At 42.7% G+C, this 21,537-nt stretch overlaps 1 protein-coding gene across 1 annotated transcript in view; it reads right to left on the reverse strand.

Annotated features, from left to right (window-relative positions):
* LOC138947963 (centrosome-associated protein 350-like) overlaps positions 1 to 21,537 on the reverse strand; it is a 166,629-nt gene that overhangs the window by 23,095 nt on the left and 121,997 nt on the right. Inside the window, exons 11-28 of the mRNA XM_070319486.1 lie at positions 20,390 to 20,572; positions 19,970 to 20,023; positions 19,236 to 19,474; positions 18,680 to 18,754; positions 18,151 to 18,284; positions 14,248 to 14,657; positions 12,921 to 13,183; positions 11,290 to 11,388; positions 9,116 to 9,275; positions 7,294 to 7,525; positions 6,160 to 6,240; positions 5,541 to 5,685; positions 4,809 to 5,018; positions 3,699 to 3,870; positions 2,791 to 2,968; positions 2,105 to 2,274; positions 1,695 to 1,814; positions 560 to 861 (exon numbers count right to left, since the gene is read on the reverse strand). Of these exons, the coding sequence (XP_070175587.1) occupies positions 560 to 861; positions 1,695 to 1,814; positions 2,105 to 2,274; positions 2,791 to 2,968; positions 3,699 to 3,870; positions 4,809 to 5,018; positions 5,541 to 5,685; positions 6,160 to 6,240; positions 7,294 to 7,525; positions 9,116 to 9,275; positions 11,290 to 11,388; positions 12,921 to 13,183; positions 14,248 to 14,657; positions 18,151 to 18,284; positions 18,680 to 18,754; positions 19,236 to 19,474; positions 19,970 to 20,023; positions 20,390 to 20,572 (3,227 nt within the window). The remainder of the gene's footprint in view (positions 1 to 559; positions 862 to 1,694; positions 1,815 to 2,104; positions 2,275 to 2,790; positions 2,969 to 3,698; positions 3,871 to 4,808; positions 5,019 to 5,540; positions 5,686 to 6,159; positions 6,241 to 7,293; positions 7,526 to 9,115; positions 9,276 to 11,289; positions 11,389 to 12,920; positions 13,184 to 14,247; positions 14,658 to 18,150; positions 18,285 to 18,679; positions 18,755 to 19,235; positions 19,475 to 19,969; positions 20,024 to 20,389; positions 20,573 to 21,537) is intronic.

Here is a 21,537-nt window from a genome sequence, read left to right on the forward strand (position 1 = left end):
ATAAGACTTCATATAACATAACATGTACTTGTCATTAGTGGACACCCTTGGGAACAGCTAGGATTATCTCCACAGTGCAGGGGGCCTTTCATGACAGGGTGCCTCTGTGCATCCCTTCTTGTACCCAATACACCTTCTGTTTTACCTTGACTGCAAATGTCAAAATTACGTCCGGAGATTAACCCGTTTGCTGCCAGTTAATATTTGTATACAAAGCATTACCTGTATTTACCTGACTTGACAACTTACAGTGTACCTTTGATGCACATTGTTTGCCTTTGATGCACATTGTTTGCTTGTTGTTCTTCTTCCTCTTCTTTCTTGTATATTGAATAGTTTGTTGCATATTAAAGCAAGTGACCCAGGACCTCAGCTGACATCCTACAGGCAGTGAAAGGGTTAAAAGCAGTAATCATTCACTAACATCCTCATCAAAAGTTCTGCTCGTAACCCCATTGTGACACATAAGCCACTATAAGAACACATATATAACCACTAGCTTCCCATGCTTCCACATTCCACTCACACACATTTCTTCTTCACTATTACATCACAGTACCTGATGTTCCTCCTGCTCCTTGCGGACGGCTTTCTCCTTGTCGGTCAGACGTTTCAGGTCCCGCTGCACTCCTTCATCCTTCTCCTTCCCCTTCAGTCGCTGCCGTTCCTGCTCCAATAGCGACAGTTGCGTCTTTGTCTTTTCTTTCAGCGCCTTGACTCGTATCCGTAGCAACGACTCTTGGTGTTGCGCCCGCATCTCTTCCTCCCGCATGATGTTGCGTACGATGTCGATGGTGAAACGGTTGAAGGAGTCCTCTCCACCGAACACGGAGGTCAGGTCGTTGACACGGTAGGACGTTCCTGTGAAGGGAGAGAAAAGAGAGGGTGGTTAGTGGGGATTGTGGAAGGAGTTGTTGGTTCAAAACACTTGATATTTTGGCAATGTTTTGGGTTTGTTTTGCTTCCTCAGTAAAACTAGTGCACAAGATCCCTAAATTAACCAAACTGATACAATCACATTTACAAATATTCCCTCTCATATCAGTATTTATTGTCCTATTTCTGGTAATGTGTTTTCTTGTTGTTTGTTTCTTCAGTCATGCATGCATGTTCTTTTCAACATCGGATCAGTCTATTAAGTTTGACAATAGCACTCACTATCAGTTCAACCTTCTGATTATGGGGGCGGGGATATAGCTCAGTTGGTAGCGCGTTGGATTTGTATTCAGTTGGCCGCTGTCAGCGTGAGTTCGATCCCAGGTTCGGCGGAAATTTATTTCAGGGTCAACTTTGTGTGCAGACTCTCTTCGGTGTCCGAACTCCCCCCCGTGTACACTACATTGGGTGTGCACGTTAAAGATCCCACGATTGACAAAAGGGTCTTTCCTGGCAAAATTGCTTTGGCACAGTTAATAATTGTCTACCTATACCCGTGTGACTTGGAATAATAGGCCGTGAAAGGTAAATATGCGCCGAAATGGCTGCAATTACTGGCCGTATAAAATTTCATCTCACACGGCATCACTGCTGAGCGCCTAGAACTGTAACCACGGAATATGCGCGATATAAGCCTCATTGATTGATTGATTATGGAAAGGGACTGCCCACACTTGCACACAAGGCTTATTACAACAGCAGCAGGACAAACCATCACACAAACCAATGTGATACAGACACAGACAGCTCATGCTTACCATCTTCAGTGAGAGCTCTGCTGCTTTTCTGACGCTGAGTATCCCTTCGATTTCCTGCTGCCTGCCTGAAGGACTCATCTTCTGTCATCGACTCATCGAACGACAGCGAGTAGTCTCCATCTGCAAAGCATGTCACAATGATATGTTTAACTCTGCCAATGCTGCTCCCAAGCCCACATCCCTTCATGACATGTGATATGAACAGAATGTACTCCCCTCTCTTCCCCCAAAGACAAACAACAACAGTGACTAAGAACCATAAAAAGGTATACCCAAAATGAAGAGAGGCTATTTCTTGGAATGGTTAACTCAGGTGTGAGTGTGTGTGGATACACCAAGGGCATGGCGTAGACAAGTTACACTTCACTTAGAAAGCATTACACATATTCTTCAGCTGATACTAAACTTACCAGGCACTTCTTCTGGAACAGCACTGACATCAGGGCTGTGTCTGTCAGCATCGCTAGCAGTCTTGATGGAGGCGTCTGAATCTTCCGCCGTCTTTACAGACTCTATGGAGTCTTCCGCTGTCTTGACGATGGACGTCACGGAGTCTTCCGCTGTCTTCACTGAAGAGGTCCTGTTATCAGAAACAAATGAAGACATTCTGTTGAAAAGGCAATGCATTTTGATATGCTTTAAAGCTGCAAGTTCAGGGTTCTATTCTTCACTATGTTTTTTTCAATGTCTACACAGACTTCTGTCCATTTTCCTTCAGTATTTTGTCACCATGATCTCTTTCTGAAAGTTTTGAAAGATTAGAGAAAAGTTAGTTCAAACAACAAAACCCTGGTTACTCTGTTTCCTGATGTTTACAACTTCAAAAGTTCCAATAGAGGTCAGACATTTTCAATTGCTGTTTGAAAGAACAGAACATCAAAAGGAAAAAGAAAGAAAATAAAAACCAAACACACGCTCTGTCCCCTCCCCCCTTCTTCACACACACACACACACACACACACACACACACACACACACACACACACACACACACACACACACACACACACACACACACACACACACACACTCTCTCCCTTTGCCCCCTCTTTTTTGTGCACATTCACTAACAAAGAGAAAGAAAGCAACTCCTTACTTTGACCTGGTGGTAGGTGATCGTGTGACAGCTGAGCGAGAGGGAGACGCTGAGGAGGCAGACTTGGTGAAGGTCTCTGAATACTCTGTGTCGTCGCGACCTCCAGAGCGAGGTGAAGGTGAGGTCGCCTTGGTGTCAGGACGACGGTTCTCTGCTGGCACAAGCAGTGTTCTGTTGCCTGTCAACGCAATGGTCAAGAAACTTGCATGTAAATGTAAGGAACTTGTATGATGAAGATACGTTTTCTTTCCTCTATTTATTTTTTATTCAAATTCTTTTTCTTTTTTTTAAACCAATGCAGTTTTTAAGTACTGTGAATGCGGATCAAAGCTCACACACACAAGCTCACACGCATTGGCAAGAGAGAGCAACAAGTCAAAAGCATGTTTCTCAAATGCTGTTGTTTGCAAGAGCCTGTGAATGTGTGCACACAAATTTGCTTACTCCTACATTATCGACCTACACATCTCAGTTGATGACAAGAACATGCTCTTACACTGCTACTATTTTGAAGAGGGGTTCTTTGTGAAAAGACTGTAAAGGCGGTCCTTAGTTGAGCCTGAAGTCTTTTTACCCAAAACTCAGTGCTAAAGCTTGGTGCGGCCCGCTTGGCAAAGTATACTTTGCGAAGTCGTTTTACCCAAAACTCAGTGCTAAAGCTTGGTGCGGCCAGCTTGGCAAAGTATACTTTGCGAAGTCGTTTTACCCAAAACTCAGTGCTAAAGCTTGGTGCGGCCAGCTTGGCAAAGTATACTTTGCGAAGTCTTTTTACCCAAAACTCAGTGCTAAAGCTTGGTGCGGCCAGCTTGGCAAAGTATACTTCGCGTAGTCGACTTTGACCAGTTAAGGCCAGGCTTAAGGCGGAAGAAGGCAGGAAAGGGGAGAAAGTTGACTGGGAAGAAACTAACCTGGCTGCCTGTTGGCCTGTATGGAGGAGAGAAGAGACATGTCGGAGGCTGGCGCCTGCACCCCCTTGCTCATGTTGAGCTGTTGCTGAAGCTGCTGAGCCGACGCCAGTCTCTCCTCCTGCACCTGCAGCTGTAACGTCCTCAGTTCTGCACTGTGCTCCTGCTGTCTGGCCTGGGGAGATTACATCATGTCAGTCAGTTGAAGACAAACCACTCAAGCCTCAAAATTGTACTGTCCTTATAAAAACAAGGAAAATTGCCATGCAGTGTCTGGCGGTTACAGACATAAAATACATCACATTTACTAAGAATAAGAATTGCACTAAAAAAAATTACACTAAAACCAAGACGTCTCTTCCTAACTCTCTCTTCCAAAGTAAAACCTCAGGCGTCAAAAGCGAAACACAGTTCGAGAAGACTTCATAATGCGAATGATGGCGTCAGGTAAAGATTCTGTCTCTTCTCCTGCATGTCTCAAAAAAACTGACAAAGAATTTCGAGAACAAAGATTGTTTCGGTGACTTCGGCATATCAGCAGGAGAAAATTAATCGTAAGGTCACGGCTAGGCTGTGCATGTATCGGTATTGTATATCATTGAGCACAAGGGACAATGTTACAACATAATGATAAGACCTTTTGCTAAGTCAGGGGACACAGATGCCTCAAGGTTTGCTCATTGTCATCTGTTGTTCAAGGTAGGCCGAAGTGCAATTCAATCCCTTTACAGACAACACTTCTGTAAAACGGGAACTACTACATGTACCAAATGCTGAAGCTATCTTTAGTGACAGATTTTAGTCTAAACATGGAAACATGGAACATAAACATAAAGTACCAATCAACCTGTAAATGAGAGAAACAGCTAAAGACACTGCAATTCTAGATTTAATGCGTGTGCATGTATAACAGATTGTTTTCCTCCCCAAAAGCTAGACAGTTTACACAGTCACTTCATCACACAGTCTGTTTCATTAGATTCACAGTCCTGTAGCAAACCTAGAACGTCAGGACAATAAGGGAAAGATGATAAATAACAACACAAATGCCTACCACCACCCCCTGCTGCCTAAACCTAACACAAAAACACATTACCCAGACTTCCCTCTTACCTTCAGAACTTGAGCGACAGACACCGTCTCCTGCTGAGCCAAGGCCACAGCTCGTGTTCGCTCAGCGCTGGACAGCTGGCGAATGGAATCCTCAAGACTTTCCAGGCGAGCCAGCTCAGCGGCCATCTGACGTTCCAGTGCGGCCGGGGACCATCGGGCCTCCGCTGGCTCGTCTTGGGTGGTGTCCACAACAATGGGACGATCGTAGTTCTGGGGACATGATAAGCATTTTTTATCAATATAAATTCTGGCTGCTTTTGTTTCTTACTCTCTCCAGCAAAATCTGGGAGTGCATGAGCTCTGTTATCTAACTTTAAACTTTGGTTGGAAATTTGTCATTTGGCAGTTTTAACACTTTCCTGCATTGCAACAAGATGATTACAGGTTTTGGGACTCAATAAGCAATCCACCCTGAAAGTAATTCAGCTGCCTTTATTTCTCACTCCGACAACATTTAAGAGTGCCGGAGTTCTGCTGTCCATTCCTTGACATTTCTGTATGAAAATCTGTCGTCTGCGCACCTCAATGTGCCATAAACTCTCCTTTGTTCATGTGCTCAAACATTTCTCCATCACATAAAGATTTTTGACAGGGCTTGGGCCCCAAAGACAGGAGATCTGAAACGGATTTCAAAAACAAACCTCATTACAAAATTCATTATCAGGTCCAGAACTTGAGTGTGCACTTTCTGTATGCATAAACTTAGTGCAGAAAAAACACTCTATTACTTACCCTGAGAGAAACGCGAGGTTCATCTTCGCTGAGCTGTGAGACATCTGTTTCCTGCCCCGTGTCTGACACCTGACGTCTGAACCCAATGGCTGACTTCTTTGTCGTCTGACGGCTTGAGACAGCTTTGGGTGTGACATCATCGTCACTGAGAGAGCAAGGAGAAAATAAAGATCTCATTCTATTTACATCTCCCTCTCCCCCTCCCCCCTTTTGTTTTGGTTGATTTGTTACTGAGTATTGATTTAAAAGTATATCACTACACCACAGGAAGATACTGGAACTGATACAAATATATGAGAGATGGGTTTACTGGAATCTGTTCATGGTCAACGTTGTCTACTATCACTACCTGTAGGGAATATTTTGTAAAGCTAAGACCCGACATTAACAACCACAGACTTCAAGAACAAAATTCTGAATAGGTGCAAAGAAACAAAAATAACTCAGAACTAACTCAAACTAAGTCTACGAAACCAACAGACGCTAGTAAGGTTGTCATTGCTACAGACCTACATGCTACTATGAAATGTTGCTATGGCTGTTAGAGATCAAATACAAAATCACTGCTGATCCTTCCATGTTCTGCTCTTGCCATCCAAACCTGCGTCAAAAAGCTTACCTCTCCAAAGTATCGTCGGATGTGGAGCGATGTCTGGAAGGGAAGGAATGTTGGTGAAGTCTTTCAGATCTATCCTCAGATCTTTTGCAGAGAAAGAAGGAATAGAAAAACTCTATAAGCAAGAAATCCTGCGCTACAAGAAACCACCTATGTACAAGCAAGAGAAACTGTTTTACAAGCTGCTATCAAATAATCAGAACACTTCAGATAAATAACATTACTACAAACTAAAATCATGGTACTCTATAATTGCAGTGTTCAGACACTATCTTTTTGTTCTACAAATCAATACTTCTCTATCTTATCAAAAGATGAAAACATTTGAGCTACTATTGTATATAAGGATAAGAAAATGCTTGAATAGCTTCATATCAGAAAAGGTCCCTTCGTGTACACTACATTGGGGTGTGCACGTTAAAGATCCCACGATTGACAAAAGGGTCTTTCCTGGCAAAATTGTATAGGCATAGATAAAAATGTCCACCAAAATACCCGTGTGACTTGGAATAATAGGCCGTGAAAAGTAGGATATGCGCCGAAATGGCTGCGATCTGCTGGCCGATGTGAATGCGTGATGTATTGTGTAAAAAAATTCCATCTCACACAGCATATTAATAAATCCCTGCGCCTTGAATATGTGCGCGATATAAATTGCATAAAATAAAAATAAAAAAATCCCTGCGCTTAGAACTGTACCCATGGAATACGCGCGATATAAGCCTCATATTGACAGGACATGTCAGCACTATTACAGAAGCTGTCTTGACGGCTAAAACAAGTGCACAGTTCTGTAGTTAGGTAAGCAAAGGAATGTGTACAAATGCACACAGAGGAACAAATATAAAGACAGAAGACAGTCACAAAGGCAAATGGAGAGAGAGAGGGAGAGAAATAGTGGCTCTAGACTATCATCATCACCACTACAGTGGACCCCCCCCCCCCCCCCTTTTTTAAGACCCCCGATTTAAGACTTCCTCCTTTTTCAGACTTTCTTTGCATGACCTCAGTACATTTACCTCCATTTTAAGACTCCCTCCTTTTCAAGACCCGATTTTCTCGCAATTTTGTAGGTTTTAAAAGGGGGGTTCCACTGTATTCTCATACCTCCTCCCCAACAAGATTCAAACCCCTTACCTCGTGGCTCTTGTCCTGCCTGATGCAGACGGCTGTGACGCCTGGCTACGATCTTGCAGTGTGGCTTCCACACGCGTGTAAGTCGTGCGTGTCATCATGGGATGACCTTCGAGCGTCTGGCCAAAGACGACCTGCTGGGAGGAGGTCATTTTGGGATCCTTGAGCTGTGTGCTGTTGGACTGAGGGTGAGTGTCCCTGTCTCGGGCGCTCTGTCTGTCGGGGCGTCCTGGGGCTGGAACAAAAGGTGGTGGAAATATTCATTTTCATAACTTTATTGTCCAATTGCTTAGAAATTCGGGTCGCTTTCTCCCAGTGGAAAGCTAGCAGCAACAGAGTCATGCTACCCAGGTGTGCGCGTGTTAAAGTGTAATCAGCCACCTGTACGTATGGCAGAATGACCGAGGTCTTTTACGTGCCACAGTGGTGGAACATGGATACCGTCTCTGACTGAGTCTGCACATAACGTTGACCCGTGTCCGTCCCGGCCCGGATTCGAATCCGTGACCCTCGGATCACAAGTCCAGTGCTCTACTAAATGAGCTACCGGGCCCCCAAATTCCACATGTGAACATTTACTGACTGGAACGCCAGACAATTTAGCTTTTCTTATCTCCTTACTTTTTTTTTTTTTTTTTTTTTTTTTTGCAATACATACAAGAAGGGCAAAGCCCATACGACTCACATGCTTGACCTTGACATGACCTTGACCTTCAGGGTCAAGGTCAAATAACTAAACCTAGCAATGACATCATACACTAAGAACTGCTTTACACATTTTTCCTACCAAAATACATGTGACCTTGACCCAAGGTCAAGGTCATCCAAGGTCATGCAACACAAAGCTGTTAATTCAAGACATAGGAAGTACAATGGTGCTTATTGGCTCTTTCTACCATGAGATATGGTCACTTTTAGTGGTTCACTACCTTATTTTGGTCACATTTCATAAGGGTCAAAGTGACCTTGACCTTGATCATATGTGACCAAATGTGTCTCATGATGAAAGCATAACATGTGCCCCACATAATTTTTAAGTTTGAAACAGTTATCTTCCATAGTTCAGGGTCAAGGTCACTTCAAAATATGTATACAATCCAACTTTGAAGAGCTCCTGTGACCTTGACCTTGAAGCAAGCTAAACCAAACTGGTATCAAAAGATGGGGCTTACTTTGCCCTATATATCATATATAGGTGAGGTATTCAATCTCAAAAACTTCAGAGAAAATGGGAAAAATGTGAAAAATAGCTGTTTTTTAGACAACATTTATGGCCCCTGCGACCTTGACCTTGAAGCAAGGTCAAGATGCTATGTATGTTTTTTGGGGCCTTGTCATCATACACCATCTTGCCAAATTTGGTACTGATAGACTGAATAGTGTCCAAGAAATATCCAATGTTAAAGTTTTCCGGACGGCCGGCCGGCCGGACGGACGACTCGGGTGAGTACATAGACTCACTTTTGCTTCGCATGTGAGTCAAAAACTGAAGGTTGGTGATTTCTTCAAAATAACTGATTCTGGGCCATATTCACACAAAGCAGATCAGGGAAACTGGCTAACTTCTGACAAAAGTCTCTGGGAGAAGGAAAAAGATTCCTGCATTCCCCCAAAAGTGGCGTATGACTGCCTGAATGGCAGAGTAAAAACGATCATGCACTTTTACGTGCATGATCATAAGTGAACATGGGATTTTCAGCCAATGAACGAAGAAGAAGAAGAAGTCTCCTGCTTGTGTGTGTGTCACAATGATGACAAGCATGTCACAACTGAAACTGATGATTCAACTTGTTTTGAACTTGATGTGATTTTGTGACTGGCGTACCTTTGACATATCGTTGGTTCCTGGAGAAGACATTGAGCACACTGTAGGGGTCAGAGTGAGGGTTCTCCCAGCGAAGGGTGGGGCCGGGGGCAGGAGCCCTGTACTGCACGCCGCTGAAGGCTCCAGTTTCTGGCGCCGGTGTGGTGCCGTTACGCCCTGCCTGTAACGCAGCATCATAACAACATTGATACAGTGGAACCCCCCTTTTAAGACCCCCCCAATTTAAGACTCCCTCCTTTTTAAGACCTTGTTTTTTCAGACTTTCTGTTCATAACCTCTGTAAAATTACCCCCATTTTAAGACTCCCTCCTTTTTAAGACCTTGTTTTTTCAGACTTTCTGTTCATAACCTCTGTAAAATTACCCCCATTTTAAGACTCCCTCCTTTTTAAGACCTTGTTTTTTCAGACTTTCTGTTTATAACCTCTGTAAAATTATCCCTATTTTAAGACTCCCTCCTTTTTAAGTCCATGTTTTTTCAGACCTTCTGTTCATAACCTCTGTAACATTACACCCATTTTAAGACTCCCTCCTTTTTAAGACCTTGTTTTTTCAGACTTTCTGTTCATAACCTCTGTAAAATTACCCCCAATCTAAGACTGCCTCCTTTTTAAGACCTTGTTTTTTCAGACTTTCTGTTCATAACCTCTGTAAAATTACCCCCATTTTAAGACTCCCTCCTTTTTAAGACCTTGTTTTTTCAGACTTTCTGTTCATAACCTCTGTAAAATTACCCCCATTTTAAGACTCCCTCCTTTTTAAGACCTTGTTTTTTCAGACTTTCTGTTCATAACCTCTGTAAAATTACCCAAATTCTAAGACTCCCTCCTTTTTAAGACCTTGTTTTTTCAGACTTTCTGTTCATAACCTCTGTAAAATTACCCCCAATCTAAGACTCCCTCCTTTTTAAGACCTTGTTTTTTCAGACTTTCTGTTCATAACCTCTGTAAAATTACCCCCATTTTAAGACTCCCTCCTTTTTAAGACCTTGTTTTTTCAGACTTTCTGTTCATAACCTCTGTAAAATTACCCCCATTTTAAGACTCCCTCCTTTTTAAGACCTGTTTTTCTCAGATTTTTAGAGGGGGTTCCGCTGTACTATTTTGGTACTGTCTTTTGGAATGAGCTGAACAAAAATTTCGAAACAGAACAATTTGTCAAAGCTCTAATAACAAGCTGTATGTAACAGGACAATCGGAGTGAGATTATGTTGATTGGTACTTTTTATACCAGTAACATTTGTTGGTTGGTCAATTATGATATCAGCAGGATTTGATTAATAATAAACTGCTGTGTATGCTGCAACATCACAAAAGAACATGAACATGCCTTAAAATAAACAAGAGACTGGAAATTTTTTTCAACTAACATATTTTAGTCTCTGCTAATGCCCTGCGGATATAATGCATGACACAATAATGCGATACTGCACAATGTAATGCGCAGAGGAGCAAAACCTACCTTCAGAATAATCAGGTGGCTCAGGCATTTGAAAGGTACGATACAGTGGAACCCCCCCTTTTAAGACCCCCCAATTAAAGACTCCCTCCTTTTCTTTCTTTCTTTATTTGGTGTTTAACGTCGTTCTCAACCACGAAGATTATATCGCGACGGGGAAAGGGGGGGAGATGGGATAGAGCCACTTGTTAATTGTTTCTTGTTCACAAAAGCACTAATCAAAAATTTGCTCCAGGGGCTTGCAACGTAGTACAATATATGACCTTACTGGGAGAATGCAAGTTTCCAGTACAAAGGACTTAACATTTCTAACATACTGCTTGACTAAAATCTTTACAAACATTGACTATATTCTATACAAGAAACACTTAACAAGGGTAAAAGGAGAAACAGAATCCGTTAGTCGCCTCTTACGACATGCTGGGGAGCATCGGGTAAATTCTTCCCCCTAACCCGCGGGGGGTTCCCTCCTGTTAAAGACCTTGTTTTATCAGACTCTCTGTTCATAACCTTTGTAAAATTACCCCCATTTTAAGACTCCCTCCTTTTTCAGACCTGATTTTTTCCAATTTTTGGAGGCCTGAAAAGGGGTGTTACATTGGCAGAATGTCCTATCAAACACTCAATCAAAACAAACTAATCAAATGAGCGCACCCCATACACATACCCTACACACACACACACAGAAACAAGCTAACTACAACAGTGAAAAGCTACCTCAGGTTTGCGTTTGGGCGTTTGGGCTGCCCAGTCATCTGCGACGGTCACTTCGCTGAACGTTGATGTCTCCGTCACACTGTCGTCTTCGTCACACGGCTGAAAGCACACGTGCATGGACAAACAGTAATATTGATTGATAATACCCCGACAGCTCTTTGATGCTAAATCATACATTGAGTGAATGATATCTTTCATCCAGATATGATGGCAAACTGGCACGTCATTTATAGGTAGGCAGGGAGTATTTTCTTTTCAAAATTTATCTCTTTTTTTTTCTTCAACAATTTTGTATTCAGGCAAGCACAGATTTATAATGACACATTCAAAAGCATTGTCACTGATAAGTCACAGCAATGACAGAGCTGAACACACAAGTGGTATTCAGTTACTTCGTACATTTTCAGAGCACGTCCCGAAAATCAGAGGAATACATTGACTATTGTAATAATGTACATCACTGGTCTTTATCCAACCGTTACTAGCTGTTGATACGGAATCCATTTTTTAATAAACTGAGTCTGTTTCATGAGAATATGGTGAGCATATTCATCAATTTGGTTCAAATTATATAATTCTCTTAAAAATATTTGCATGTGGGGACGAATTTTGTTTATTCTGCATTTGTAAACAAAAAACTTTGCCGTTAATAAAATATAATCAAAACCAGCGTCTATTTTCATGTGGTTTTCATGGTTCAATAATACCAGTGCATGTTGGTGTAAGTCTGAGTCTGTCACAGTTATAACAATTTTCTTTCAGACATTTTTCAAACTCAGTCCAAAAAACCGGAACATGTTCACATTGCCACAAATAATGATAAACTGTATCTTGTTCTAATTCACAACAAGAAGAGCAAACGCTCGATCGAGTCACTTTCGCAGTTCTGAATATTATATGAGGCATCAGATGGACAGGAAGAAATTGCTATTCACAACACAATGAGTCACGTTCACATAAAATTTGAGCCCGGTCACTTTTATAGTTTCCGAGAAAAGCCCAACGTTAAGTTGTGTGTTGCCGAACAGAAAAGGCTAGTTATCTCCCTTGTTTTTCTGATAACGTTCGTAAAAGGCTACAGATGTAAATACTTTGATGTAAAGAATAATCCTACAAAGTTTCAATCACATCCGATGAACTTTGTCAAAGATATAAAATGTCTAATTTTTCCTTTGACGCTGACCTGTGACCTTGAAAAAGGTCAAAGGTCAACGAAACCATCGTTAAAGTGTAGAGGTCATTGGAGGTCACGACTAAACAAAATATGAGCCCGATCGCTTTGATAGTTTCCGAGAAAAGTCCAACGTTAAGGTGGTGTCTACGGACGGCCGGCCGGCCGGACAGACTAACACTGACCGATTACATAGTCACTTCTTCTCAAGTGACTCAAAAATTGCATACATTGTTGGGGGCACCACCCCCTCTTTCTGTCTAGAGGCATGCCTGCCTTTCTCCCCTCCTCTCCCCCCCCCCCCCCCCCCCCCCCCAACACCAACTTCCCCCATTTCTCTCTTCACTTCTTCCTTACATAATCAAGTGGACTGCACCAGCTCCGGAACAAAGTTGCGCTAACACTGCCCCTCTCTGAGACCCTGCTTTTCTTTCACCCCCACCCCTCCCTTCACTCTCACCTGATTGAGTCCAGTAACAGTCAGTGCACCGGCTCTGGGCAAAGTGGCGCCAACGCTGTCTCTCTGTGACTGCGACACGGTTCGGGCCCCCGCCGTAGCAGCAGGGGTTTTGTCGCTACTGGCTGGCCGAATGGTCACGTTCTGAGCACCTGGCAAGTTGAAAGTGAACACATTGTAGTTGTCACGAGAGCCTGCGATCCGATCGTAGCGCGGGACAAACTCCACCTCGGGGCTGGAGTCACCTGCATCCTCTATGTGGGTGTCTGGAACAAGAAACAGATGGTTACCGAGAGTGGAAAAATAGCACAATTCAAATGACAAAATCTTACTGCTAATACATGTAGTAATAATAATAATAATAATAATAATAATAATAATAATAATAATATTTATATAGCGCAAGTGATTTCCCCTCCAGCATCTCCCCACCCACCCCATCCCGCCCCACCTCACCCCCTACCTAGTGCCTAAAATAACGTGTATATATATTTTCTGCGCTTTGTGTCAGCACTGTTTGTGTGTGTGTAAATAGTACCGTTGACACGTTTTTATATAGAAGCCTACTGTGGTTCTTGTGCTTAGGCTGTGTATTGGACTGTCATTGTATGCCTGCATTATTAGTTGTCAGTAATTATTACATGTGCTGATTGTTCTCTTTGCCTGCGCGCGTATAGTATGTTGGTTATGTTTGGTCATAGTATGTTTGTTTATGTTTGGTCGTTATCTTTGCCTGTGCGTGTATTGTATGTTTGGTCGTTTTCTTTGCCTGTGCATGTATAGTTTGTTGGTTATGTTTGGTCGGTTTCTTTGCCTGTGCGTGTATAGTATGCTTGGTCGATGTATGTATTGTAAAGCGCTAAGAGTAGACATTTTTCTAGAATAGCGCTATAAAAGTTTGCATTATTATTATTATTATAGCGCATGTATCCAGGGTTTAACCCTGCTCAAAGCGCTGAATAATATCTTACGTTCTGATGAAATTAAACTACTGTGACCAAAAACCTCAGCATAGCCTTGCACAATGCAAGACTCAGATGACACTTGAATTTTTGGGGTGTCTTTTTTTTAATTGTTTAAATTGTAAAATAAATTCATCAGTGATTTTACAACCAGTACACCTGACCGACTTTTTTAAACATCAAATCAAACCTGGATTCATCTGTCAAAAATACAACATCAATGTATGAAGTTGAAAAGAAAAAGGACACATAGCTGAACATTATAACATGGTTGCCAGTAATTGGGAGAGGCCCTAAAGAGAGGTTCCACTGAATTAACAAGGAAGGGGGTAAAAGCTGAAGATTTTTTTCTCTCCGAAAACACTGACCTGGCCTGTGATTGATCTCGGTGGTGGCAGTGGCGATCTTGTTCTGCAGAGTTTTGGCCGAGGACTTGAGCGCCTGCAGACGGTCCTGCCTGGATCTCTCCGACGCTGACAGCCCAACCCCCGTCCCCCCTATCGCACCCCCCTCCACCCCCGGTATTCCACCGCCCCCTTGTCGCTGGTTGAGCACCTGAGAGAAGCGCGACAGCACAGTGTTCACGTCAAGATTGAGTTTCTTCCCCTGAAACTCGATGGTGGTGCCACCAGAGGGCGGCACTGAGGTAGGTAGTGAGTGGGGGTTGGTGGTGGTGATGGGGGCTGTGAGGGTGTTGGTGGTATCCAGTCTGTGGTCGTTGTGCGGGCGAACGTTGCTCTGGTCCTCGACGTTGTGAGGCCTTGCAGTCGCATCCTCCCTGAAAGCAAAGGTTGATGAATTAATAAACTGACTGGTGGTAAGGAAAGGGGGTTGAGTAGGTGTAGAGACAGGAATACGGGTCAGTTATGGGAGGGAGGGGGGGGGGGATAGAGAGACGGGGGGGGGGGGGGGGGGGGGGGGGGGGGGGATAGAGAGACAGGAGCAGGACAGACAGAAATGTGGTTCAAGCAAGTCTTGTTACTTTGACTTTCTTACCACACACACACGTACACACGCACCCACACACAACACACACACAGACAACAAAAGCACACATACGCACACACCACAACACACACAATCCACCTCCCCCCCCCCCCCCAGACAGATCTGCATATGTAAATAAACAAATAAAACAAAAACATACAAACAATGAGATAAAACAAGCCAATAATGATTAATCCACAAAACATTCCACGCCTAGGCAGCCAGAAATTCCAACAACAAAAGTTAAAATAAAATTAATAAAACCACCTAGCAGAGGAAGAAGCAGAGAAAAACAAGGCACGTAAGGCGAAAATACAACATTTAGTCAAGCTCAGTCGAACTCACAGAATGAAACTGAACGCATTTCATTATTTCCGCAAGACCGTACACTCGTACACCGCTCATGGCAAAGGCAGTGAAATTAACAATCCAGAAAAGCGCGGTAGCAGTTGCGCTGAGGAGGATAGCACGCTTTTCTATATCTCTATTCTTTTTAACTCTTTTGAACGTGTTTTTAATCCAAACAGATCATATCTATATGTTTTTTGGAATCAAGAACGGACAAGGAATAAGATGAAATTGTTTTTAAATCGATTTCGGAAATTTAATTTTAATCATAACTTTTATATTTTTAATTTTTAGAGCTTGTTTTTAATCCGAATATAACATATTTATATGTTTTTGGAATCAGAAAATGATGAAGAATACGATAAACGTAATTTTGGATCGTCTCATAAAAAAATAATTTTAATTACAATTTTCAGATTATTAACCCCTTCACTGCCCACCCCATATGTAATACGTGGTCAACTGGTCATTGTGACAAATGGATTTGTACATAGTTCAGTCTAAAAATTGTTTAACAAATATGTACAGATTAGCTAGCCGTACTTTTGGTTCGCATGGCTTGACTGCGTGACGGTAGTATCACCTGTTGAAATGGGGTGATCTGATTTTGCAAACTATATTTTCATTGGTTACTGGGTTTTAGGATTGACCAATGAGAGAGGAGATTGCTAACAGGGAGGTAGCCATATTGGTTGTGTTTAACCAGAACATTGCTGGAAGTGGGGGCAGTCAGACGTCTCTGTTCGTGTCTCCACGTTTATTCAGAATGCTGCTCAGAGGACATTGAGGTCGAATGTTATACGACTCATGTTTTGGATGAATCAGTTGTGATTCAATGCTGTGAATATACAGGTATTTATTGAATTGTATTTTACTCAGTAATCTTGACTTGTGAAATAACTGTGAAAGTAATGTTGTGAATTGGGTTGGAGAAGTGTGAGCTGTTGTCAGCCATTTTGGAAAGGAATGTTTGTATGTTCTTTTGTAATGGAGTAATTTGTAAATGAGCTGTTGTAATACTGTAACAGCATAAGCTAGTTGACGGATGAATGAATAGTATTGAGTAAGAGTGGAATTATTATTTTGTGGAGAAGTTTATCTAAGAATTGAGTGGTTGAGACTTACGGTAGCATAAACTTTTTACACAGCACCCCGGTGGGAGAGAGGATGCCCTCGGCTGTGGGGAAGATGGAAGAAGACTGGCATCCCCTCCTTGGCGCCACGGATCGTTTGATTGTGGGCGCAAGGTTGTAACGCAGCGCAGGAATTCTGGGACCCGGTGGAACCCCACCCCATATCACCATGAGCATTATTCTGTCATTGGCGTGATATTGGATCCAGCAATGAACCCGCTGAATTGTGAGTAGTCACTGTAGTGTGAATTACCACTGGAGAATACGTAACATGTGAAATGTGCGTAACGAGATACTGTGATTAACAGGAAACATGATTAACAGAAGGATTGTGTGAAACAAGTGACGACGTCATCGAGAAACGGTTATTCTTCCACGTGCTACATAAGCTATTATCATTATTATTACAGTGAATGCAAGAGAATTGTTGATTGTATGAGAGGTAACATATTTATATTTTGTTGTGATGTTTAAATATAGGTACGAGGGCAAAGGGCAGTAATCGTGTTTCAGTCTTTGTGCCTAGTTTGAGTGTTGTGTTTGTGTGAGACGAAGTGAGTTAGTAAACAGAGTAGAACACGCATTTTTCTGATAGAGTAATTAATACACACAGACACTTTCACGTAAATACCCTCCGTAACAGTCATTTTTGGTTTGTCGTACGCCCATAACCGTATCTCGTACGTGGGATTTGTGTCAACAACATTTCAGGACATTTCTGAAAACTAAATGGGAGGTAACCACTGTCCAAGTACTTGTAAGGGTTCTAAACACAGTTCTTTCCCATAGACCGTTCGGATAAGCTACTACCACGTGTTGACAACTCACCACTGTGCCTAGACATAGAACCGATCTATTATGTATTCACAATGGCGGCCGAAAGTCGTACCTCAACTCGTAGACCTGTTTTCAAGCGATACAGTGTTCTGGAAGCTCTACAAGAAGTGATTTATGGATTACCACACAGAAGAATACTTTTATGGGCTGTAATGTGAGTACCTGATGTTTGACACCAGTTTTAGCAGTGTTTTGTGTGGTTTTATGTGCTGCAATGTGTGTGTGTGTAAGTCCGGAAACTGTAATTTTTGACAAAAATGGTCATAATATCAATTTTTACTATAACAATCACAAACAAAGTCCAATGATCATGTCATCCTATAATAGCCAAGGGTATAAGCAAAACACATGCCAAAGATCTAAGAGATATCTCAATAAATGATCGAGCAGTGAACAGATTAGTGAACCTACCGAAGAAAGCGAAATTTTGCCCTGGCGCACAGCAATACCAAAATGCTGTTATACTGTGGCAGTGAAGAGGTTAATGACCAAAGTCATTAATTAATTTTTAAGCCTCCAAGCTGAAATGCAATACCAAAGTCCGGCCTTCGTCAAAGATTGCATGGTAAAATTTCAATTAATTTGATTGAAAAATGAGGGTGTGACAGTGCTGCCTCAACTTTTACAAAATGCCAAATATGACGTCATCCAAGACATTTATCGAAAAAATGAAAAATATGTCTGGGGATATCATACCCAGGAACTCTCATGAAAAATTTCATAAAAATCGGTCCAGTAGTTTACTCTGAATCGCTCTACACACACACACACACACACACACACACACACACACACACACACACACACACACACACACACACACACACACACACACACACACACACACACACACACACATACATACACCACGACCCTCGTCTCGATTCCCCCCTCTATGTTAAAACATTTAGTCAAAACTTGACTAAATGTAAAAAACAGGAAACAAGTAAAGAAAGCTGTGAATACCTGGGGCCGGCGGGAGTGGCACGAGGAGTGGAGCCTGCCTCACTCTCCCCGGTCAGAGTGTCAGCATCGCTGTCATCATCCACCTCCATCTCTCTCATCATCTCTGAGTTCTCCTTGTCCGAGTCCCCTCCCAGCTGTACAACACACAATCATAAGCATCTTCACCTCAATTGTCATCAGCACTGCTACCAGGCATCATAATCATTATGCTGCGTGTGTGCATGTGTGTGTGTGTGTGTGTGTGTGTGTGTGTGTGTGTGCTTGCTTGCTTGCTCTCTCTCTCTCTCTCTCTCTCTCTCTCTCTCTCTCTCTCTCTCTCTCTCTCTCTCTCTCTCTCTCTCTCTCTCTCTCTCTCTCTCTCTCTCTCTCTCTCTCTCTCTCTCTCTCTCTCTCTCTCTCTCTCTCTCTCTCTCTCTCTCTCTCTCTCTCTCTCTCTCTCTCTCTCTCTCTCTCTCTCTCTCTCTCTCTCTCTCTCTCTCAGCATTAAAAATGCAACAGTATAGCAGGCACATAGTCAAACAACACTGACCAAAGCTCGGATGCGCTGGTCACCAGGAAACAGGACCCTCTGCTTGGCCCGGCCTGCTCGCTTGATCTTTTTCGGCTGCAACACAACACACTGTCCATGATCTGGCGTGGAAGATGTCACAAGATTTTATTGTGGCAGTCAAGAATTGTCTCAGTGCAGAAGTCGAAAGCAAGACTAGACTCCACACCCCCTTATGGCCTTGGAATAAAGACAGGAGTGTAGAATTCTTTTTGGAAAAAAAGTTTGGTAGGAGTGGGGGCTATCAAAAACAAGTCTGTAAAACCAAACTTTTTTCTCAAAGCACCTGAAGAATTGTCTCAGTGCAGAAGTCAAAAGCAAAACTAGACTCTACCACCCGGTTAGGGCCTTTGAATAGAGACAGAAGTGTGGAATTCTTTTTGGGGAAAAACATTGGTAGGGGAGCTGATGAAGGGAACTTTTTATTCCTCAAATGCACAACAGAGAGGACCATAAAAAACCCACGTCTTTATCAAACTTCCATCATAAAAGAAGTCACACAGACCGAGTTCCACCGTTAATAACACAAATCGCAAACCTTTGAGACTGCAGTAGTCGTTGTCGTGACTGTCGTCGTTGCCACGGCTGACTTTTGCTTTGTGATAAGTTCCTGCATGAGTTTCTGTCGCTTCTGGTGTTCCTGCTCCTCCGCCTTGCGCGCATCATCCTTCTGCCGCTGCCGTTGCGCCTTCTGCTTGGCCATGAACTGCCGCACAGAATCCGAGTCATAGTGGCGCTGTTTCTCTGCCTGGGAGTTCTTCTCCGCATTTTTCTCCGCTGGGGACATACAATCTGGTCAAACTTTCTGTCAGTTTGTCGCTTATACCCTCTTTCACTTTATCTTGGATGTAAGATTTCTGAACAACACAACAGTAAGTTGTAGACTTTTCCCAGCTTTCATGATACAAATAAAAGGAAGGAAAGGTCAGTATGAGTGAGAAAGGTGACATTCTCTGCTGCAGCAGTCATTTTAGACAGTGCTTCACACTTTTAGCACTGATTTGGATTATTTTCTGACCAGTCACGCTTGTGCGATGCATGTGAAACTGATGATCATAACGGGATTACATTCAGATCCCGCGAAGAAAGAAACTCAAAATAATAGCTGATAACCTGTGTATAAAAAATATGTCCCTTTTGCTTGTTATTCGGTTTCATTTCTTCTTCTACGCTGGTCACCAGATGGTCACACCAGTCTTCGGCTTCCCTCAGCTCTATGAAATAAGTTCCGACTATCCTCCCTTCCATTCCCTTATGACTGAGACCTCTTACCTTTCGGGGCTTTCCGCTTGACTGCAGGCCTTGCAGGCACTCTGTCACCGTTATCTGCAACCAAGCAGAACAACTGTAATGTAAATGCTGATTACTTTTATCAATACAACTCCAAAACCCCTCTGTCTGTAAAGAACCTGTTCCCTTAAACAAAATCACAGCTCCCATTTTTAAAAAAGAAACTGTCCCCTTCAAAACAGCAGCAAGAACACAAAAAAAGGAAGAAAAAAATCTCAAACTGAAACGCTAACCCCCTTTCCAACCCTCACTGCACAAAATAATTAGGATTGCCTTCCCCCTCCCCACTCCAACCAACCACAGCCACCCCTCTCCTCCTAGCATGCAAATAAAGAAATGAAAGATATCAACTGAACAATGTTAACACCAACACATATTCCATTACTATATCACTGCACCTACCTAGCTGAAGATCTGAAAAGAGTTTCTTGGCATCGTCAGACAAGGCTCTGGACTGAGCCAGCTGGGAAGAGTAGTCTCTCCCTGATGCTGAGGCAGACGCTGCCGCACCTGCTGCAGGGACTCGACTGCTGTGAGTTGCGTTCCCTTCTGCTCCGTCTGGTCGTCTTGGTTCCTCACGACTCACTGGAGATGAAAATACAGAATGACAGCTAGTGCTTTTGACTGTATGGTGAGATCTAGATGCTGGTTAAGTAGTGGATTTTGAATTCATTTTTGATTCTTGGCGATTTTGATGTTTTAGACTAAGGAAATCACACTATATGAGAAATATTCTCTCAAATACGATGGACAATACATGATTTCACATTCTTTTATCTTTCTGTCCATACCAGGTAGAAATGTTAACACAATTTCATCATAAAAATATTCAGTATTGGCCTTCTGCTGAAAAGCTGTCTTAACCCATTTGGCCCCGGAGCGCCCGCTAGCGCCCGCTGTTTTTCTGCAGTGGCTGACCGCCCGCTACCAGCCGCTAAACACGTGTCTCAGTAGGGCGCAGCCATTGTTGTTGTTATAAACGAGACTCTTGCGGACGAGACTTCGTTGTTTTCGCGACTTCCTTCCGGTTATGCACATGTTTTCTTCTTGAAAATTGGTTCACTGTGAGAGGAGTAGCGATTTTTTGAAACTTCGAAATGGATACACGATCAAACGCAGAGTTTTGGTACAACTTCATGGGGGACTCGGACGATGACAACGATGTTTTTCAGGGATTTACGGACTTAGACCTGTGTAAGGGACACTGTTTTGCTCAGTTTCATTTGGAACTGCTGCAGTAGCAGCCTTCTGCAGCTTTTTCTTTTGTGGAGGTTGGACCCTTGCTGCAAGTCTGTGTGTTTTCAACAGTCTGACACTGTTTTGAAAGAGTATAAGAGACCAGACACTGATGTTGGTGCTTGCGTGAAAGTGAAATTTTGTACTTCTGATTTTTTTTTAATACATTCCTGTGCTGTGTAGCTGCAAAAAAAAATTGTATTTGAAGGAATGATGTTTTGTGCATCAAGTAAAAATACACAGGTGAGTCAAACTTTTCAAACAGCATTTTATTTCATTTTTTAAATGTTTGTACAAGTGACATGTGACGGAAT

The sequence above is a fragment of the Littorina saxatilis genome, linkage group LG15, assembly GCF_037325665.1.
Source record: "Littorina saxatilis isolate snail1 linkage group LG15, US_GU_Lsax_2.0, whole genome shotgun sequence".
In the NCBI taxonomy this organism is placed as follows: domain Eukaryota; kingdom Metazoa; phylum Mollusca; class Gastropoda; order Littorinimorpha; family Littorinidae; genus Littorina; species Littorina saxatilis.